The sequence below is a fragment of the Seriola lalandi genome, unplaced genomic scaffold (assembly GCF_002814215.2).
Source record: "Seriola lalandi dorsalis isolate HSWRI2012SDOR001 ecotype SW California unplaced genomic scaffold, Sedor1 jcf7180002053798, whole genome shotgun sequence".
NCBI lineage: Eukaryota > Metazoa > Chordata > Actinopteri > Carangiformes > Carangidae > Seriola > Seriola lalandi.
This window is the reverse complement of record NW_019524351.1, coordinates 132,336-155,519: the sequence shown is the minus strand read 5'-3', so window position 1 is coordinate 155,519 and position 23,184 is coordinate 132,336. Positions and strand designations below refer to the sequence as shown.

Below are 23,184 nucleotides of genomic sequence, written 5' to 3'. Positions count from 1 at the left end.
CTGAGAACTCCTTTCTCGGTTCTTGTTATCTTGTTGTCTTTGCTGCAGTCTACAAACATTTAGCATCACGTAGCTCTTTTTTTTTTTTTTTTTTTAGAGTGTTTGTCATAATCTTTTACCTTCCCAAAAAAAAAACAGAAAAAAAAGGTTTAAACCTTTACTTTATGTTCACCTTCTTTTCATAACATTTATTTTTTATTGGTCGTTAAGGTTTGACATAAAAATGGAACTGGCTCTGCAAAAAAATATTGTTCCAGCACAACAGCTCCTTGCTCTGTAAATGTGCTGACATGTCATTGACATTAGTTGAAATTTTGCACTTGCACAATTGGCCCTAATAGTCCTCACAAAAAAAAAACACTTGGGGTACTTTGTCATTTGTGAAGGTGAAGTTACTCCGTTTCTGTGACCCTCTAATTTGACAGTACATTTTAAGGCTGTGCATTTACCTCTGGCCCCAAGAAGATTGACAACCTGCAGATCTATAAAGGGAAACTGACCCTAATGAACAGTTAGATCGTACATGAAGGAAACAGCCAGCAGGTCAGATGCTCACGGTGAAGTCACAGCCATTCTGCTAACCAATAAAAAACCCTCTAATTGTGCAGGGGTCCTCATTCACCGCCGCACCAAATTGATTTGGATGTGCCCTTTAACTTGCAATTTCGTATAATCAACCTGAAATTCTCAAACTTGACATCATAACAACGGGGCTGCACAATGTCTAATTTCCTTTCCGTCTCTCCTTACTCTGCTCTTTTATTTTTCTGTTTCAGTCTTCCTCTCGGTCTGAGTTTGTTTCATTCTATACTTCTGGACGATACGAGGTCTGTATACTGGGCTGTAGTTAGCACGTAGTGACTCATCCATTAAGTTAATTGTGATTAGTTGAGTGGTTTGTATTCAGTAGCTCTGATTAATTGCTATCATTTCTCAGAGCGTGACTTCATGCCACATTTCAGTGAAACAGTAAAAACTCTATCTTTCAGGACGACCTCCCTCTTCTTCTTCTTCTCTCTGCTGTACTCTGTGCTGTCTCGCTGCTTTCCCAAACCGGCTGATTTATTAGCTCAGGTGTCAGGACAATTAAATAATTGGGTTTGGAGAGCGGCGTAAACATGTGCGCGCATACAGGAACTTCAGCTCTGCCACGTCCTCTTATTGAAAGAATGTGTTATCTTGGATGAGGTTGCCGAGCAGTTTCGGTGGAGGTCTAAACTTGAGTGTTAAGGAGGTTGCGTGAGGTCAGGGCTGAGTATGTGGCAGTGTAGCTGATATACTGGTGAAGTTTGCCTCTGGTGATAAAGGGCTTGAGTGCAGACTGACTAATAGCAGAGCTGTAGACAAAAGCTGGAGGGAGCCAAAATGCACTGGTGTTACACAATTGAAGTCCAGATCCAGGAGCTTGGAGCTTGGATGGAGAGGCCTAAAACATGGGCTACAAACATGTCCACTTTAAAAAGTTATATAGTGTTAAAGCTTTTGTTGTTGATAACAAAATCTTAAATCACCATTTATCTAGACTTAAGCGTCACTTTCTTGGTACTGGTGAAGTGATATGTCGTATCGGACTATTTGTAATCATCACTGTATGAATTACTGACTGAAGAACTTGCTGACATTTCTTTGCCGTGGAGGAGCCGCTACGTCATCCCAAAGCATCCTGGAAAATCCGAGTCCTCACACACAAAAAATATGTTAAATAGCAAGAAAAAAAAAAAAAAACTCAACTTTGAAGGCCCAGAGGCGGGTACACCGCAGCTGCTCAGGGTGACCATCGCTATGATGTGAGAACATTAGAGGCCAACAAGCCTGCTGTGGTCGGCTCTGTTCCTCACATTTGGATGTTCCTGAATCTCTATGACGCAGATGTTAATAGCAGACTTGGAGATGCTCGCTGGCGCATATGCCCTGCTGTGTTCATGTTCGTTTTGTACATCACTTGTCGGCTCTCGCTCAGTGCCACTCAGTCGTGCCGGACCTCATCACTGTCGGAGCGCTGTTCATTCACTTCTCCCACTCTGTTCATCTTAAGTTTTCCCTCTGACTAACACGCCATCTCTCACAGTCTCAGTCTCTCTTGCTCCTACTCTTTAATTCATCTGGTTTTTCTATCAGGACCGTTTTCTCCGGTCGTTCTTGTGCATTTCAATTTTTGGTAACACATTTTATTTGAAGTGATGTAAAGGAAGATATTACAATTTAATTATGTATTTCACTGTCTTTCAAGTAAAGTGTCACCCCCTTCTCCCCTCTCTGTCCATATGAACACCTGTTGTTCAGAGGTATATATTTCGTGCACATTTATTCCACATTCCTGTTGTGCCTTTGAGCAATATTACCAGTGCAAAATTGACACTCCATCCATCCTTTACTTGCTTGATTCTTCCATCCCAGGTTGTTAAGCATCATTAGCAACCATAAAACCACTGCTGCCAGGAATGTGACAGGGTCAATATCAGGCTCTATCGCTCTCCTTCCTCTGCTCTTCTTTTTCTCTCTGCTCCGTGTTGTTGCACAGGATTGGTTTCCCCATCACGACTGGGTGTCACTGGGTGGAACTAAATGGAAACACTAGATTGCAGGGTCCATGCCATCCATTTTGCAGTGCCAGCCTACATAGCGTCCTGCAGGGCATCAGCCAGCACCGATCAATACAACTATACTACCACTGGGCTCGGCCACCCAGCTGCCCCAGCCGCTGGATACCAGTGGATCAGCTGGACTTCTCATTATAGACCCACAAATAGCACTGGTTCGACTTCAGAGCTATAGTAGTCAGTGCACACAAGAATATGGATGACATGTCCAACATTATTATTGTAAAAGCTCCAACTCCATGATTGATGCTGGTGGATTTTCTTTACTTAATAAGGGAGTTGATAATTGCAATGAGACAGGAAAGTCTTGTGATCGATTCAGCTTGTGACGAGCTTAGTTTTCCATGAATGGTTGTGGCTGGAATGAACTATTGGCAATTTTACATGCCATGCTTTTCTCATCTGCGGCAGACGGGCCTCCTCTTCTCTCTGACACAATTAGGACGGTCGGATCATGGCAGCTCTGATTCCATTTGTCTGCAAGCCTTCACAAACACATTCATTCAGATAGTTGCGGTCAGTGTTCTTCTCAGTTGAGTCTAAACCATCCACTTTATTATGTATTAAAACTGTGCTGGCATGGATCTATACAAACTCAGGTTTACAGGGTGGATAAAGTTTGAGAATTGAGAAAGTTATCAAAGCGCAGGACCAGATAGATGTGTGTTTTTAAGAAAAGACTCGACTCGTCTGTTGTCTGTTTACATCAGAACGTGGAAAGCAAGGGGAAAGTAATGACACTGGCTGGAAATTAATGGAGCAGCTAATGAGATTAGAGCAGACAGCACACATGTTAGTGTTTTACAGATAGGCCCGTGTGCTTTAAAAGCAATACGTCTGTCACTTGATGGATTAGGCCGCGGTGTCCTGGGAGTGCTGCAAAGGAAGATGGAGCACCACGTCCGAAAGCACACAGACAAGTGGAGAGCACTGCTGTTGTTGAGTGGCCCACGTGTGTCATGGTGTGCAACTGCCAGTGTGTGTGTGTGTGCACCTATATGTGCATGTGTTATTATGTGTGTCTAGTTATTTCTGTTTGATTTTATTTCTTTTGCATCAGTGGTGTTTTATCTGTGTGTGTGTGTGTGTGTGTGTGTGTGTGTGTGTGTGTGTGTGTGTGTGTCGTAGTGCAACCACACATTGTTTATGAAAATACTGCAAATAATAGTGCAAATATTATAAATATAAACAATTTATTAAATTTCAAGTAACTAATAATAATTAGTTATCTATAATACTAATGAAGACATTAATTTTTTACCACACACATACTGTATTTTGTAAAGTGATTATAACCAGTAAAACACTGAATAAAGCACTTTCACATTTAAAGTCAGTGTTTCGCCGACGCTGTACGGAGGACACGAGACATCAGGGAAGTGCTCGGAGCTGAGACTGGTTACCTTTGTTTAGACTGTTTCTCTGATAACTTATGAAGCAGACATTCAGGAGGTTTTGTACCAGGAGGGGCTGAGAGCTGAGCTGCCTAATATTTGCTTGGCTTTTTCCGGTTAAAATACATAGTTGAAAATGACCAAGGTGCAAAAAGTGTATCTTAAAATGTGACTTAAAACTGTATAAAAGTCGATTTTGAGCTTCTGGCAGGCAACCACAACAACATGCACATAGGGAATATGATGTTATTGACAGAAGACCAAATGAAAGGGACCGTTACCAGGTTTAAAATCACGTTTTTCTATAGGTTTGATAATTTGCTGGAAACATTTGGGATAATGTAAGTACACAACTCTATAAATATATAACATAGGTCTAGTCATTTTGAGACTTATTAATGTGGAAAAGTTATAACTTTAAGTCCAGTAAATGCATTGTGATTGACAACTGGACCTAATTGGATAAATCTAGAATTTGCTGTGATATACATATGATGTTTACTTTGCACAGAACTTTTGCAGGGTTGATTGTTTTTCACCCAAAACCCTACGTGTTCAGTTAAAGGATTAGAGGCCCAGTGTATTCGTCAACGTGACACACAATAGAGATAATTCAGAAATGTCCATATTATCGCTGAGTGTCGAGCCAAAGTTACTTCAAAACTTCACGCAGGGAATAAAAGGATCATTTAGACTGCGCGTCTTACAGCCAAGAAATACTCACTGAGAGGATGATGTAATTTTATCCGCCTTTTATTGGATTTGAGATAGCAAGTGAGTAAAATGCATTTAACAGTTTTGATTACGGCTTTGGACGTTTCATGCATGTGACCCCTCTCTCCTCTATTGTCTCTATCTGACGGAGGCAAAATGCCAAAAACATGAGGAGAGGACCATTTTTATTCCATTTAGAGTTGCTGTTATTATTAAGTCTATCACATTTTATCATAGATAAGCTTTGGTGGTTATGCCGGCTCAATACTGTATGTGTCCATGTAGAGGAGGATAAAAGTCTCTATTCTTAGTTTATACAAATAAAATACTGAAAATATGAAATTTTTATTTCATTTAAAATCCATTGAGACTGTTTATAGATACACAGAGCACCGGGCTACGAAAGAGAAAAACAATATTGCATAAAGCAGACATGGAAAAGCCCCTGTGTTTGTTCTTATGTGTGTTCTTGTACAGCACTTGAGGCCCAGCGGCTGCTACACCACCCTCGCAGCCTGTTGAGTTGTGAATGTGAAAACACACAGGGTTTCCAAAGCCACATCTGAGGCATTCCCAGATCCTAATCTCACGGCACTCTTAAATAAAACGTCTTCCTCCCGTCTTGTGTAATCATAACCGTGGACACACATCCCGACACTCCTGCTCCTTTCTGCTGAGAGCCAGGGAGCTCGGAGGCTGAATGCCGGCATTGTTGCCCGTCGGGCCGGGCGCTCCTCGGCAGCCCTGCTTTTCAGCCTGCTTTGGAAATGAAAAGTGACATGTGAAAGTGCTGTTTTCTTTACTTGGTGTAACGACAGGGAAAACGCTAAACAATCCCAGAGCAAGAGATAGACCTCTCCCCGTGACACAACTGTCTCTTTGTATGCACTCATACAGCCCAGGCAGGGCTCTCAGACAAGAAACACACACATACAGTACATAATGACTAAATACCTGGCACTGTCCAGCTCACAGCAAAGAGATGGTGATTCCGCTCTGTCTACACGGTGATTCATGTGGACAGTATGGAAACAAATACACACATTCGGTGAGATAGCTCCACATTTACACACAGATTCACACACCCGGCACCTGTCTGAAGTACTGAGGTGGGCTGCTAAGTGTGTTTTCATAGCAACAGGGTAATGACTTGCTCTAAAATTAAGGTTTAAAGAGGCAGAGGAGGAAAAGGAAAGAGGGGGTGGAGAAAGACAAATGAAGGTAAGCCGTCCCGTCAGAGGGCCTTCTGCATTACACTACCTGGCAGCTTCTCCTGGAATCCCTCCTGCTCGCCATAATTATCATAATAATGACCCGCAATTTTCCTTTTTCTCAGTATACTTGTTAATTACGACTGGTAGGTCAAGACCGAGGTTAAGGAAATAAAAAGGGAAACCAGAGCCTGGTTTAGTCTGAGAGGCAGACGAGGTCTGAGGGAGAAAAGGTGGGGAGGGAGGAGTAGCTTTTATTAGTTGCAATCACAAGTGATTTAATAAAACAGGTGGAAAGGCATGCAACGGGTCACCCAAAGGGAATCGGCCTGCAGCGGCTTGCATCAGCTAGAAAAATCATTTGATGTAAAACCTCAAGTAGATTTTAAATTGGACTCCGGCTTCTTTATTTTTTCTTCCTCTTTGCAACAATAGTGTAGATTTTCATCTGGGCTCCTGCTAATTCTTTACAGCACTGTATTAATCTTTATAGGTGACCATAACGCTAAATGGATTTTCTGATCATAAGCGAATACTAATATTACATGATTTTACTCTTTCTGAGCAGCACTGCAGTCTGCAGCATTTGAGAAAGTATGTAAGAACTCATAAATATGCTGGGCCCAGCGTGTGGAACGGTCATGTACGTTATGTGTGGGGGGCTCTATGCCATCTCAGTGAGGTAAGATGAAATGACACACTCCAACACCAGATATGATTGGAGGTAATTGTATTTTAATGTCCAGGAGGCCCATTCCCACTTTGTATTTGGTTTTTCCATGGTCGACATCTGGTGTGAAGAACGCCAGCATGTGTTTCCACTACACTTGTATTTATACCTCTAAACACAGCAGTCAACACAGCAGTCGGCAGGAGTTTATTGTCGCCGTTACACTTTTGCTGTTAAGTGACATCATGTCAAAACACGTCGGCCTCTCTGCCCGGGCCGCTCGTGTTTGTTTTCCCATGTCGCTCTCAATTTGGAGGGAGAAATAATGTTTGTCAAATGCCACGGCGTTTGGTTCGGTTCACGGGGCGATGTTTTGAGTGGTCGTTACGGGCCGAGGGCCGTGTGTTTGAAATGGAGCGACGTGCTTGTTTTCCCTGGTGGGTTAGGAAGAGTGGAGTGGCTTTAGTTGTGGCCAGGGCTAAGGTAAAGAGATCTTAGGATCCCACTTACTAGACAGGCCACACAAAGCCTGCACTAGACCCCGAGACTTATGATGAGCCAGGCCAAGACCGCCAGCCAGCCAGCCAGCCAGCCCTCTCGTCATCCATACAACCAGAGTACAAGCCAGCCAGCTTCCATCATGTCATCCAGCCATCCATCCAGTCCATCAGCCAGAGGGCACTCTGATTGCCCCATAAAGGCTTAGCTTGCCAGAACCTTGTTGGGGCCAAGCTAACATGATGAGACATCCAACATTCAGCTTGTCTTACTCCTCTTATCTGCTGAAGTTTCATGGCACTACTGTGCGCTGACAGTTCCCTGGACAATCTTGCCTCCATTCCATTCCCTCTAATAAACACACACTCTCATACAGGAGGGGGATCCAAATTTTAGTCCCTATTCTCTCTCTTTTTTTCCTGCACTATATGAGGTGTGAGCCATTTGTCATCACATACTTAATGTGGCTGCCATGTCGGCATGTGTGCTCCAGCGCGTTCGCTGGGAGGGGTGATGGCTTGATATGGACAAGCGTCACTCGAGTTCTCCTCATCAGACAGCGGAGAATAAGCCTGTTGCGTTCGGGCCAGCCCAACAATAACAATCGGAGGCATTTATGTGTTAGAAATTGAGGAATAGAGCTAGGAGCAGTGGCTGCATATGGAGCTGATCACGTTAGGAGTGGAGGCTTCGGATCGCCTTACTCATGACTAATTGACCACAGCTAGAAGGACCTCCTCAGTCCAAGATGAACCCCCTCTCGTCTCTATTTTTGACTGTGTATTTCTGTGCTCTTCAGTGTGTAATTTCTGGAGAGACTTCCTCTTTTATGCTCATCTAAAGGGCAAACTGCAGCAATGGTTGACAGCAGGAAGAGCAAATCAGTCCCAAACAACACTTAAATAAAAAAAAAAAAAGGTTTTTCACCATCTTATCCACACACAATACTATCTTTTTTCTGTGCTAACAGTGGAGTTGAGCTACTTGATGGTTAAGTGGCGCCTCGTCTCTAATTGCTAACATAGCGTAGCCCATTCATCAGGTTTAGTGACTGTCCGGCATCAATCATCCAGTCTTTTGAGGTTTCTCTCGGGCCTGTTTGGCCTGACTTTAGGTAGGCGCTCTCATAGAAACACACACGTAGACACGCTTGCGTGCACTCAAAAACACACCTACACATGCTGTCACTCATGCGTGTATGTGCTTTGACAGACGTAGACATTCCCCTTCTGACTTCCTGTACTGTTTCCATACGCAGGGAAAAGTCTGAAATGGCTTCCATGTGCCAGCAGGCGTTGAAGGCTCGGTGTAAACCTTGTGCTAATGCTTAGCTGCTACACCAGGAAGCCCATCTTGGTGCTTGAGGGTCTTTACCTACCTTGTTTCTTCCTTGTGTATGCCTCCCCCCTGCCACACACACACACACACACACACACACACACATACACACACACACACACATTATGCAGCTTATTTAGGTTCTAGCCTGACTGTTTATGTATTTGTTTAACAGAGCAGGGACTCCTCATTAGTGGTCATGCAAGGCTGAATGCTGATGATAGCACCCATAGGGTATCAAGGCACAGGGGAAGGTGATGCCGAGTTCAGGAGGTTGGATTTACCCCCTCCTCGTTCCAGCTGCCTCTCAGTGCTTCCAAGGCATTCGTCAGGCCTCCAGGAGAGGCTGTTACACCCCCGGAGGATTGAGGGATGAAGGTGAACTGTAGATTGTAATGAGGTGGAAGGGGAAGTGTTGTGCACTCGAAATAATCAAGGATCAGGGAAAACTTGGGTTGGGAAGTTGGGAATGAGGATAGAAAAAACTCTGAGGTGAGGTGTTGAAGTTTTATGTATGTTAAAAAACAGCCATGCATTCGTCTCCCACTGAACCAGTGCAGGTTCACGTACGTGAAGCGTGTTTCAGCCTTAAGAAAACCAACATGCTGTCTGTCTGTGTGAAATTGACTTATAGCAAAAACAATGAAGTATTTCATAGACTTATAATCCTCCTTTAAAAAAAAAGAAAAAGTCAATCATTATATCAGTGGGGTGAAATAATTTCACTTGCCTGAAGTACAGTTTTACTGTTTTCACTTTTGGCATTGAAAATCTCGGCGTGATAGACGGAACTTTTCATTTAATAAAGATAAAAAAAAAAGGGCACGTAATGCAAGAATAAAAGACTTGTTGAGCTGGATATCAGCGCCAGTGAAAATCTGTCTGCAAACAATGCCACGTCTTTTTTTTTTTAACCTCTATCTCTTTCTTTTTCTTTCCTGCTGTTTGTCTATCATGATCTCTCATCATATCCCTTCACTTTATACTTTCTTCTTATTTGTTCACTCACTCACTCACTCACTCACTCACAGCCACACTCACTTTCAACTAAAACCCCCTCTCATGTACCCACCGTCTACCTCCTCCACCTCCCTCCCAGTCAGCTCGTCAGTCCTCCTCTGTTCTTCCACTTACCCTCCAGTTTGGCTCGCTCGTGTTGCCACTGGAGCGTTTTGGCCTCCCTCAGCTTCTCTTATCAGACAGAGCTCATTTGGCTACTGTACCAGTGCTGAGTTCAGACTGGGGCTGGCCAGATTATGAAGGGAGGTCCCCCCCTCATCTCATAAATCCCCGTCTCCCTTGCTGTTGGCTTGGCTCGCCTACATGGGCCCGTTACGTTGGAGGGCAGTGGGTCAGATGAGAATCTTCAAAGAAGCCCTAGTAGAGAGTCAGTGAGGTGTATAAAGAGAACGAGTTTGGGCAAATATGTTCACTGATACCTGTGTTTGTTTCTCTGCTGGTGTTAAAACTCATAAAGCATGGTGGTTTGAATGGGAATATAATGGTCTGCTCGCTTCCCAGAGATCTGGGTTCATGACCCCATCCTTTTCGTGTTTGCATGCTAAATGTGCTGCTCTATAATCACCATTGCCACTTGCAATAAAAGTCGTAAAAGTGGTGTTTCTAAATGGCATCAGGGTTTCAACTTGTGATTTAAGCCATATGTGTCAAAACACGATTTATATCTACACACCATATGTGAACAGATTCCATAGATAGCCATAGACATGTGGTGTGGAGCACGTCTGTGGAGTTTGAGCAGCCCATCGCCGTTACAGACTTTTGAGTCCAAGGCTGCCTCTCTGCTGTTTGGTTAGCCTTTAAACTGCCACCAGCCACCAGGGACCCGGGGGACACAATAAAAACATCCATCATACCTCTGGCCATCAGCCAGCTCGAAGAAGGAGACAGAAAAAGTAGAGAGAGAAAGTTAATGACCACATGTCTGAATACTCCTGTGAGATTTCCTACAAACTCCCCATCTCACCCTGTTGTCTGTCACAGTCCGTCTCTTTCCCTGCCGCGCTCTATTCTTTCAGACAAGCAGACACAGAAAGGGTCTCTCTGTCTGTCTGTCTGTCTGTCTGTCTGTCTGTCTGTCCGCCGGGGGCCATTGCATCACAGACAGCTGCTTTAAGTCACACTGCTGGGGTTATGTGTGACCCTGACATGGGGGTCTGACAGTGCCTTCCCCTCTCGCTGACCTGCTCCTCTGATTTCTCTCCCACTGCAACCTCTCCGAGTCTCTTTAATTATCCCAATTATTCCATTAGGTCCACAACTCTCTTCAGACACTGCCGCTGTCTCATCCTGATGTCTTTCCCTGTTTCCATCTCTGCACCCACCACAAAGGCCTTGAGGAAACCATTATCTACGAGGAAAACCATTAGGTGTGAATAGGTCATGAAAATAACCAAGATGACACGCTAATAGATCGGCGAAGTGGCACAAACCAGAGGCTCCTTTGGTCTTTGAGGGGGTTGTTTTGATATCTCCTCCTGTGCTTCCCATTGATGGTAGCAGCCAGAACTACTTTGGACCTGTCAGAGGAAGGCAAACAGAAAAATATCACCAACCAGAGGGCCGTGCTTGTTGTACTCCAGCGGTCGACCCGGGCGGGAATGGGTTCGGACAGCTGAAATAAAGCACGGCTGACGAGCGGGGTGAGGAAGGCTCCTGCCCTGTTACTTTTTTTTTTTCCTCGCTAGAGAAATAAAAACAATCTTCGGGGATGATGGGAATAGCAGCTCGGAGAGGATGGAAGGATGAGTTGCAGCCGCGACTAGACGACGCATCTGTCTGGTTCGGGTCATCAGGCCCAAGCGAGGATGACTCTCACGTTAAGTTGCGGTTTGTTCTTCTGTAACATCCTAAGTCCCAGCCAGGTTGGTGCCTAGATGCTGTTTGTGGGAGGGCTGTGACAGGTTGGCACCCATTAAAACTATTGTTTTATAGTAAATGCAAAAGGCGTTTTGGGTTTTCTGGTAAATGCATCACTGCTGAACACCGTCATTACAAATAAGAAGGTTGAAACACTATCCTCCTCTCTGTGTGTGTTTTTGGCTGAGCAGCAAGCCCATAAAGGAGGACAGAGAAGGCTTTAGCTACTGTGGGTGTTTCTATGTGTTTTGAGTCAACAACCTCGTACCTGCTTGACCCTTCGCCCTCTGCGTCTAGGCCAGCTCTTTGTGTAAAGATTGCCACTACTCCTGCAGTGACGGAGTGATTCACACTACAGCAGTCTACCCATCCTTTGAGATCATTCATTGTGCAGTTGTTGGATAATGTCACCTGAATGCTCATATTCTGTTATTGTTGTTGATCTGTTGTTGTTTCCTCGCAGAATTGCATGCAGAATTTTAAATTTAGGTTTAAAGGTGAATTGAAGTGGACACCCCTTTTAGCTTTTGTCCCCTTTGCTGATGTTGCATTGGTTTACAGTTTAAAATGATCCCTCACTGTGTTATTCATCACCTAGAGCTGAACGACATGCTAAAGAATTATATTGCGATTATTGTAAGTCATGATTTCAGTTTTTGCATTTCATTGTCACTGAAAAAAATATAAAAAATATGATGATGGGATTTTTGTTCTATTTGTCATTTAAAAGAAAAGGTTCACTATCAGTAGTTCAGCTCCTAAAATTTCCACCAGATACCTCTGATTCAGTCATTTTCATTTGATATGAAACTGGAATCCTCCTCTTTTCTTCGTCCGTAGGGAGCAACAATAATACGTGACGAACACACAGGAGCCATCCTCGTGGCCCGGATCATGAGAGGAGGGGCGGCCGACAGAAGCGGTCAGTTCCAACCTCTTTTTTCTCTCCTGTGTGGGTTCAGTCATGTGAGGCTGCAGTCTGGAGTGATCTACAGTACAAGTAGATTATGTCCGGTGTGCAACAAAGAAGGGGATGTATGCAGGAATTATCTTATGAGTCTGAATTTGCCAGATTGTACATTTCCAATTTGTGAATGTGAGCATGAATGACAAGCATACTAAGCAGCTCTGCTATGTTGTCCACATGTTTTCTGTTTGACTTTGTATTCATTGTGTCCAGTCTGTTTTTCAGCTCTGCCACAGTGAAGCCAAAGGCAAATTTCCACATGTGTCAACAATGATGTTTTGATTCCTCTCCAACCTCAAATGCCACCATGACGATAAACATTAATCTGGTGTACTGTACACATCCCCGGGCTTTGTAAGCACCGGACTTTTACACAGTAGCTCACTTGTATTAGGACGTTAGAGTAACGGAATATCAGGGTGATTGTAGATATGCAGACTTTTTTGTTTCTGTGTGGCAGGACTGATTCATGTTGGGGATGAACTGAAGGAGGTCAATGGAATCCCTGTGGATGACAAGAAACCAGAGGAAATCATTCGTATTCTGGTAAGCCTCATGTGTTTGACTTCATTCAGCCCTGTGTGTGTGTGTGTGTGTGTGTGTGTGTGTGTGTGTGTGTGTGTGTGTGTGTGTGTGTGTGTGTCTGTGTGTGTGTCTGTGTGTCTATGTCCAAGGGTGTCTCCTGTGTTTTAGCTCCACTCCCTTGGAGAACATAACATTCCTAGTCTGTGATGGCAAAAACCTCCCCTAACTCATCCAGGACCCTGTGGATCCCGTCACTGCGCTGAAAACCAAACACTGGCCTTTCTCTACAAGTCTTTCCTGGCCTTAAGACCACATGCATTGAGCCACGCGGGCCCCCCCCCTGGACGAGACTGATGCTCAGTACTCCATCCAAGCAGACTCTGCCGCAGGCCTCAAATGAGCTCTGTCATGGGCCAGGACTCTGCCAGGAGGGACAACTGGAGAGGAAAGAGAGAGCCTCTTAAACTAGAGGCCTTCTCAGACATAAAGGCAGATGATAGCTCTCAACACTCCTCCTTTAACCCCCACACGCCCCACACTCCCTTTCAAGCAGAGACATCCAATCCTAATAACCCTTCCTCTGCTGAAAAATCACACTGTGCTTTGCATTCTGGGACTCTCATTGGATTAGGTGCTTTGTGAAATATTTGCAAGGGCAGATGACTGCTGTTTCCTCACCCCCTCTGTCTCGACCTAACCTTCTGTATCTAACTTGTCTCTCCCAATATTCAGGCCCAGTCACAAGGAGCCATTACCTTTAAAGTTGTTCCCAGTGTCAAGGAGGAGCCGCCAACCAAGGAGCCAAAGGTAGGCCCCGTCCTGGCTTAATCATTAAGTTGATTGGGTTACACTCATTGACTTAAAAAACAGAGTGAACTCCTCTGCTCCGGCGTGATACCTTTTTGTTGGATGCAGAACATTGTTTTCGAGCCACAGTGAGGAAATGATGTATGTGCAAGGAAAGAGGAGAGTTGTATAGTGGTAATGAGAAGGGGAAATACAGTAACCAGGCCCGGTGTAGGACTAGGGAGCATTACTGAAATGTTTTGACACTAGAAACCAAAAACAAACTATACAAACTATACGCTTGGCAATATCTTACACTGAGGAATATTAACATTTTTCTTCATAAAGCCTTTTTTAAGAGAACATGCCCCTTCACATATTCAAATGCATTCAAACCCAGACCCAGACCCTCACACCTCGCACCCTTGCAGTTCTTTCAGATTGTTGCTCTTGCATCCCTGTATTCCCCTGGATAACCCTGGACGCATTTTAGCCATGTTAATGCTTAGATGAAATTTCATTTAACCGTAGTTACTGATTGTTATTGTAATGTACACTGGCCACATGTCTACTACCCCAGATGGCGATTCAGAGCCAGACTTATTTGAAGCTTAGCTAGCTTAGCTTTGTGAGCCAGTGACAGGATGGGGGGGGGGTAGTAAATGAGTGGTGTGAAGGATGGAAATTAGCCTTAAATACTGTAACATTAATCAACACAATAACCTGCAGTAGACTTCTGTAAATATCTCTCTGGGAAAAGGCGAATAACAACTGTTACAATAAGATGCACCAGTAGACAGAACCTTGTATCCATCCATTTTAATGGTGGTTTAGCTGTCACTCCGACCAGCCCACCAGTCACCCACTGGGGTGTTGATACACCATTTCTCACACGCTCATCTATCAGTAGCAGACAGAAACTGGATCAACTCCCCGTCTTTAAGCTCCAGGGTCGAAGGCGGTTTATCATCCATCCCCCGGCAGCCCACCCTGCATGTGCAACAGAGGCGCTGAGGACAGGGTGGGCCACTTACATCCTTTGTCATCATGTAATGGTTGAATCTGTCTGGCTGCTTAAAGAGCCCATCTGACAAATAGTCATCCAGTGCCAAACACTCAGCCACTCCTTCATGAAAATAGCCTTTGCTCTTAACATCAGGTGGTGTAGATGCATCAAAGGGCAGCGCAATGGCTGAACACGTCCAGGCCAAAGAAAAAGCTGAGCCAACGGAAGAAATGTAGCACATCTTAGTGTGTAGATGTATGAGTGTATTCTGCTGGAGGGTTTAGTGGCCAAAACGGCTGTTATGACCCAAACAAAACATCTCTGTCTGAAACATAATTTCACTACATGGCACAAAGCACCCTTTAAATCAATGGGACATCGAAAAATTTAATCTCACCCTCCCTCTACCACGTTTTTCTTTCTCTCACACATACACACTTTCCTTCCTTCTCTTTTTTTTCCTTTCCACATGTACTGAGGTGTCTTAGGAGTGATAACTCATCATGACAGAACTCAATTTGGACGGAAGACGAAGCAAGGTGCTTTAGGTTGCAGCTCGCCGCCCACAACAGGAAAAGATGTCAGAGATTTTTCCACTATATGGTCCAACTTTCTTTGTGTTGATGAGGTGTGTCCCACCCTCACTGCCAAAGCAAATTACAGCAACTCCTTAAAGAAAGAAAACAACCTCTTTCTCTGTATTGGTTTGTTCCTCGGTGTGGAAAGATTACTGATATTAGCTTGTGTTTAGAATTAGAGAAAGTCAGCGGGTAAAAGAGAGAACATCCAACTGGAGGCTCTGACTCAGGATATGTTAAGTCTCACCACACTTGGAAGACAGTGGCAGGGCTTAGTCTGTTGTGAGTGTTGATGGAACGACATGGAGAGACCAACTTGGCCGGCGGTTGAAGGTTTTAAATTCTGATTGCTATGACCTTTCTAGAAAATTCACCCTGAGCATTGGTGAAGCACCTTCTGTGTTTCTTGTGATGACTTGGAGTTCACACTCCATGAAATGGAGGGAAAGGTAATTTACAGTGAACCATCGTTTTTTCCTGTTGTGCCATCAATCCAGCTCTTTGTTTTCCTCTCTCCCCCCTCCTCTGCTGTATGTCCAGGTGTTTGTGAAGGCACTTTTTGACTACGACCCTAAGGAGGACAAAGCTATCCCATGTAAGGAGGCCGGACTCGCCTTCAAGAAGGGCTCCATCCTTCAGATCATGAGCCAAGATGATGCAACCTGGTGGCAGGCCAAACTTGAAGGTGACGCTAACCCCCGCGCCGGCTTAATCCCGTCCAAACAGTTCCAGGAGAGGTAAGAAACAACCAGACCACCCTCTTCTGTCTGCCGTTGCTTCTTAACAAGGCTGGCCCAACTGTCTTTACTGCTGTCACAGTCACAGAAGTTTTCACCCTCATGTTTTTTTCTTGCCTCACGCTGCCAAAATAGTCTGGATTTCCGCACAATGTCTGGCCCGAAATGAGTAATGACAGAAAATGATAGCACTGGTACCGATCCACTTTGGACGGCAAGTGGATGGAAAATCGCACATCAGCGTGCGCTCGGACGGCCGCACACTGATGTGCAACACAGAGCTCAGGAGGCCGGGGCAGTTTCTTGGCACCATCCGAGAAAAAAAAACACACACGCATAAAAAAAAGGGAGGGAGGAGAGCAAGAGAAGAGAGAGAGAGAGAGAGAGCATTTCACAAACATTCAGATTCATCCCTGCAGTTTTGTCAACAGCAAGTGTGTTTTTCCTTTACGTCTTCAATCCTCCATCACTCATCTTTTTTTCTTTTGCCCGTTTCAGCTGACAATGAAACTGGCTTATACTGAAGAGTGGCTTCTCTGTAGTGTAGCAGGGAGTGTTTATTATTCCCAATGCACCCATGAAAACTGATGGTTTTATTGTGCCTCTCTCTCTCTCTCTCTTTCTTTATCCTCCTTTCTCCTCTTCCAGGAGATTTGCACTGCGACGACCTGTTGCGACTCTCCCATTCCAGAGGAGCTCCAGTAGACGATCATGTAAGCATATATTATCTGCTGCGAGGCCTTAACAAACCGGAACACAGCACAAGAAAACAACAGCCAGTGGATGGCCTTAGGAAAGATAATACTGACGGAGGGACGGTAACTAACGAGGTGTGAAAGTCAGAACTCATCCCTTCACTCTGAGGCCTCTGCTGAAGCTCACTGTACAGTTGCACTGCGTCACGCTTGTCATCAGAGGAAGTGTTGTGTCTGGATTTAGCTTCCTTCTTATTTTCCCGTCTGCTCCATGTTTCACTCTCAGTCTCTCTGTCAGCCTGTTGCCAGACTCTCCTTCCACTGTCCCCCTTCGCCTTTCCATTTGTCGATGTGGTCTAAGCAACGCAGGAGCTTTAATATGAAGAACGGGGAGGTTTAACACTCTGGAAAACCTTTACACCACCTCACAGAGCCTAATGACGGCTTAATGATCTGATACTAGACCTACAGATGTGATAGAAGTGCAGCGCTGCTCTGTGGAGCACATTAATGTACCTTATCATCTGAGCCCGTACAGTAACCCAAACTCTAACCCTGGCCAGCAGAGTTAAGGAGAACGCATCAGCTGGAGTACTTAACAGAAATGTGCTATGACAAGCCTGGATGTAGGAGATCAGGAAATGGAGGGATTATGGCTAAATTACCCTTATAAATCAAAGATGGTTGATTGCTTCTTAATGAAGACAGAAGACATAAACCATGTTACACAAGTAAAGGACAGCAGCAGAAACAATTAAGGATGGCCCACAGGTCCGGGTTTTACACAGAAAAACTGCAGCCTTCAAGTGTTTTGTAGCAAAACTTTGGATCAGGTGGATTTTTTAATAGAGAAGGAGCTGTGATGGCAGGTGTGAGTGAACTCGCTGTCAACTTTAGAATGACCATCCTAACAGAAAAACCGCATGAATTTCACTTGAGCAAAAATCACATGTGGACACGTGATCACGTGACCATTGGAACATGTGATTTTTGCATGTGTGAAATTTAACATGTAAGTTTAGAGTTCAGAGATATTCTAGAAACCAAAACCAAACCACTGAGCAAAAAGGACAGACTGTTGAGGATTAAGGATCGAAGCATTGTGAGGAGCTGAAGCAAAGTATGTCACAGCTAGCGCGTCCAGCCAGATCAGATGAGCTTCCAAAGTGTAAGTGGCTAATCAGAGAGCAAACTAATAAGATTCATTAGTAGCTCAAGCTAACGTGTACCAACTAAAAGTTGAAGAGTACAAGACAGAGAATGAGGAATTGGTTGACAAGATAGCAGCCACCAAAAAGTTGTTCCCCAAAAGAGTAAATGAAGAACACAGATTTATGGGAGGCCTTGACGAAGTCAATCAGCCGGCTGAGGACAAATCAGCTGACACTCAGCTCCAAGTCAAGTCCAATGTGCAGCCAAGCAGTCAGGAAAAACAAGGCCAGACCAAGGTGCAAAGCACCAAATTGAACACTGAATTCCAATTTTGAAGCTAAATCTGTCCAAACCAAGGCTTCCACCTTCACCAGAAGGGTTGTGTTTAAGCCTGAAGAGAAAGTTGACCTAACCCCCAAAACCACCCGCTGTATTATTAAGCACAAATCAAGTGATATCCATCTCCAGTAGGTGTCAGGTGCAGTCCAATAAGACAAAGACAGGTCAGACAAAAACCTTCATGACAGAAACAGATGGTGACCAATGAGTTTGTTAAAGGGTGGTGCTGGTGGGGGCGGCGCGGGGACTTTTCCCGTGACATACCAAAATTACATCACAGGAAATTACCTAAATAAGGGGAAAGCAGCAATCTATGGGTAACCTTGAAAATCATTGTGGTTTTCAAGGTTACACATAGATTGATATAATAAATGGAGTCTGCATGTTCTCCCCGTGTCTCAGTAGCTTTCCTCCAGGTGCTCTGGGCTCCTCCCACATTCCAAAGACATGCAGGTTAACTCTAAAAAGAAAAGAAATACATTTAATAGATAAAAAATAATAATGGTGGTTTATAATATATATAGATATATATACACATATATAAGTCTGCGTGCGTATGTGATGTCCTGCCATGTCAGATTGAGGGATGTCTGTGAGGAAAGATATAGTGCTATTCTGATTCATCCAATTCTTTTAAAGTATATTTTTTGGGGGGCTTTTGTGCCTTTATTGGACAGGATAGTAGAGAGACAGGAAATGGGGAGGCAGAGAGAGGGGGAATGACATGCAGCAAAGGCCGTCCAATGCGGGACTCAAACCGGGGCCAAATGCAGCGAGGACTGTAGCCTCTACACATGGGGCGCCTGCTTAGACCACTACGCCACACGACGCCTCTGATTTGTCCAATCCTAAGCCAAAAAGCATGAAATGTAATTCTTCCTATGAGCGCAGACACAAAAATATAAATAACTTTCACAACTTCCCTTTCGTAAAACGTCTTCTGTCTGTATTCATATTCCTTACAGTCAGACTGGCACATCTGCCACGCACACTGCAGCTTCTGTCAGAGGATCAGGACTAAGCAGGCAGCTGTTCTCCTGCAGGAGCTATCTTTTAAATTTTTATATCAGCGTTACACACAAAGTGTATCATTGTGAGTGTGAGAAACAGGGACAGTGTTTTCTTTCAGTGCATTTTCGATCCCCCTTGTGTTACATTATGTTACGGTCATTAAAACTCTCTTTTATCCTTTTGTACGGTGGCCCTGAGAGCTCAATGCACGGCAACTTAAGAAAACACATGCAAAATTCACAAACATCTTCATCAATTTGAAAGCACAAAAGCACAAATAAACTGCAACACGTGCAAATTAACAAACACGCTGCCAATTCAGTACTAAAACACAACGGAAGTGTTCCCAGTGGACACAAGTGTGGGGGTGGAGGGGTCCTATGAAGGTGTAATCCTAACCGCAGCGTTCCTCTCTCTCAGTTCTGCTTATGAAAAACATTTTATATTTCTACATAAGACCCGTTCATCCCAAATAAACAAAAACTTTCACATGTGAAATGTTTCAGTTCACAATATTCTTAAGTGCAACGCCGCTGTTTTAGGATTTATGCTGCTGCCAGTAATAGATTACATTTTAAAAGAGTTAACAGAAGTTGAATTCTCACACAGTTGTCCTCTTCTGCTGCAGACCAGTCAGTCAAATCAAAATATAAAAGAAAAGAAGCGTGCCACTCCTGCATTGGCAGGAATATAAATTTTTGTTTTCATTACAATGATGATGATGAACATCTTCACCAGCTTCACTCTCATCAGCCACCAGAAACGCATGTGTAGTGGGCGAAGTGTCTGGTAGAGGTCTGAGTTCATGTCCAAAAGCTGCTGTGTCCAAAAGAGTCACATTTCTCACAACAATGAGTAGTCTTCTAGATTTGATTTCAAATTTTAATGTTCTTACATCAGAAAAAAAGCAACATTTCAAGCCCAAATTGGCATCATTTGAATTTCTTCAGACCGCACCCACCTGCTGCGGCGGCTGTTTATGCCGCACTCATTCGCAGGACCTTACTGTCGCACCTGACTGAAAATCTCTGTAAAAGATTCCCTGACATGCAGTCTGAAAATGACAAAGAAATTAGTTGTTATTTACAAACAGCTGCCAAACAACAATTTGGTTTGTATATGGTGAGCTACAGTGCGTGAACTGAGGGCCATCCAGCTGGCATCATGACTGCCTGTGCCTGCCTGGAGGAGGAAGACATGTTGCCAGTGTCTGCTGTGAGTCTTGCAGAAAGTGTGGGCCAGCTCACCCCCAACACACACACACACACACACACACACACACAGACACACACACATACAAGTCTTCAGATCACTTTATTTGATTTTTGCAAAATAGTGTTCTTCAGTGAAAACTCTTCTAGTGCAGCTTCAATACCAAAGTAACAACAGATCATTTGTCTGTCATAGACTTTGCTACAAGTCACCTCACTCATGTACACTTCTCAGCAGTTACCTTTATGTCCCTCCATGCAATATCTCATCTGCAAAACCCGTTTGCAAAAGCATCTCTTCTTCTCTCCTGCCAACACACCTTCCCTCTGCAAATCTTACTCACCTCCTCTTCATCTCTCTTCCTGCTTGTCAATCAAACAGACATCTTGATGGTGACATCCACTTGTTCAGACCTAAAGAGTACATATGTCCTCATCTGCATTTCCGAAACATATGAACCCTCAGAAAAATACACGACACTTGTACTTGGCTTTATAGGCCTGCTCTGGTCTCACAATGACCCCATTGAACCAAAACCTAGTTCTTATTGGCCATATTTTTCACTGTAGATTACCACTTTGAGACAGACATGTCCATTTGACTACTTGTTTCCCTCGACATGGCGGTGAGCCCTTAATGTAACGTGACTCTTTCAATATGTAGCTCTGAAAAAACCAACAGAGCTACGCTGACCACCTCTAAACTTAGCATTAGTCTCTTTTACCTCAGTTTCAAGCTCTCGGTTGAATTATGGATGTTGTCATTTCCTGGTTATGTTCAACCGCATACTGGCATACATGGTGCAGGATGGCCAAAAATAGCCTGCTAAATAGTTTTAGACAGACAGTGCTGCACTGTTTCCTTGCAATTTAATTTTAATGGCACAGTTCCTTTTGTGAGTTATGGGATTTTTAACCCCCACCTCCACCCACCCCCCATGCACAGTGGGCAGGTGTAAAAATGTAGTAGAGTCCACTGCAGCCCCTATGAAAGGAATATAAGTCTCCTTTTGAGCTGCAGCAAGACTTTCCTCTGAATGTCATACATGCTGTAAGGATTAGTTGTATGTGCAGCAGTAGGAGGAAGTCCCCTGACACGGCCCTCTCTGTTCTGAGGAATGATAACAGTTCACTCTATGTTCTTGCAGAACGCATTTCCCAGTGGTCAACATAAAAAAAACAAACTTAGGGAAAAAATGTTAGATCTAGTTTGTGAATAAACTTGAAAGGCGTAAAAGAAAGTCCAAACTGAAAAGAGGGGCTGCAGGAAAAAGGATTTTTGATGGACTGAGTGATGAGTAGATGGAGAGAGAAGCAGTCGAGGGGTCGCGCTCGGTAGCAGATGTGGTCCTGTGGAGCGGCGGTGGTTGAGTCAAGATGGAAGTAGACAAAGTTTGGATCCTGGCCCCATACAGGCTGGCTCAGCTGGGCCCCGGGACCATAAACTACAACCTAATTGAAGGATACCGTGGAGACCCCACTGTTACCTAGCGGAGAAAAGAGGTGGTGATTGAGGAGGGGGTCCCTTTCTTTCTCTCTCTCTCTTTCCAGCCCGGGAGCTCCGTCGGCTGGAACAATATTGGTCTTGGCGAGGGGCTACGGCAAGCAATGCCTAACCGTGTCCATTTACGCCTAACATTTGCAAGATATAAATAATCCCTTTCCTGACTGTTGCTCTCGCCGCTTTCGTGGATGCATTCCTCAGTTATGAAACTGATGTTTAAAGTGCCATTACTTTCACTGTCTAAGCCAATTATTAATCGGCTGCCGGTTAGATAAGCTATTTTACCTCTGTACAGGTCATCCTGGCATAGCGGCCTCTTCCCTCTTTACCCCCCACCTCCCTCCCATCGATGCCTGGCTCTCCTCCAGCTTCCCCATCTGCTCTCTCTGAACATCCTGACGGCTCTCTGGGCTTTCTTACAGCATGTCTGTTCCTGTGTCTGACATGCAAACCTCTCCACTGTCTGATTGTTTGGTTTGGTTTGCAGTCTGCCAAACACGTGGACACACTTATCGCTCACCTTGGGGTCTTTCTACGTCTCTCTCCATGCATTATAGCGCATTCCCATTTACTCTCGCTCCCTCGCTCTCCAGTCAGGGACTGAACCATTTCGAAATGGCGCCCAAGATTGGTCTTAAGTGGCCCTGAACCTGGCCCTGTGTTCAATTTATCCATCCATTTCATTTTTCAACTTAAACACTTACAGACACAGGAGTAGATTTAGAAGCACAGTGGGTGCAGGAGAAAAGTTCCACTTTATTCTCAAAGGTTGGGGCCAGATAACCCCACAGAGACCACCCTTAAGGTTTTATAGACCGAGTCATCTTCTCCCTCCACATTAACCGCCTGCATATTGGTTCATTGTCATTATCCCAATGCTGAGTTACTCATAACATTTTGTGATATTTAAAGTCAAGCCTTTTAATGCAGACCAGCTCTGCTGTCTATTATTCACTTCCTTATCCTGACTTTGAATAATCAGCACTGCATTTAAAGGCCAAAAAGATGAATGACAAAGATCTCATCCTGTGTCATCTGGAAAATTCCACTGGTCTCATGTTGGTTGTTTAAAAAAGAAGAGAGATATACAGAGAGCAAAAGAGAAAGTGACAGCGTCCAGTTTTTTCAAGGAGAAGGCCATCTGTACGCTGGCTGCTTGTGAGGGTGACATCAGCTCATAACTCAGGGCCATTTACAGAGCGATGACTGGGGGTCATTCCTTTGTCTCTTCCTCCAGTGTAAGGAGATAGCTGAAAGATTTTCTAGCAGCCGTGCAGCACTGACTCACTGCTGGATGGTTGACTGTGCCAGGTATAACCCACGAAGCTCCAAAGCTAAGTGTAGCCCAGTAGTATCCAGTAAAGTAAA

The 23,184-nt window shown here is 44.3% G+C and overlaps 1 protein-coding gene across 1 annotated transcript in view; it reads left to right on the top strand.

Moving 5' to 3' along the window:
* mpp7a (MAGUK p55 scaffold protein 7a) overlaps nucleotides 1-23,184 on the top strand; it is a 135,420-nt gene that overhangs the window by 78,552 nt on the left and 33,684 nt on the right. Inside the window, exons 7-11 of the mRNA XM_023401876.2 lie at nucleotides 12,146-12,227; nucleotides 12,733-12,818; nucleotides 13,530-13,604; nucleotides 15,708-15,904; nucleotides 16,553-16,617. Coding sequence (XP_023257644.1) covers nucleotides 12,146-12,227; nucleotides 12,733-12,818; nucleotides 13,530-13,604; nucleotides 15,708-15,904; nucleotides 16,553-16,617 — 505 coding nt within the window. The remainder of the gene's footprint in view (nucleotides 1-12,145; nucleotides 12,228-12,732; nucleotides 12,819-13,529; nucleotides 13,605-15,707; nucleotides 15,905-16,552; nucleotides 16,618-23,184) is intronic.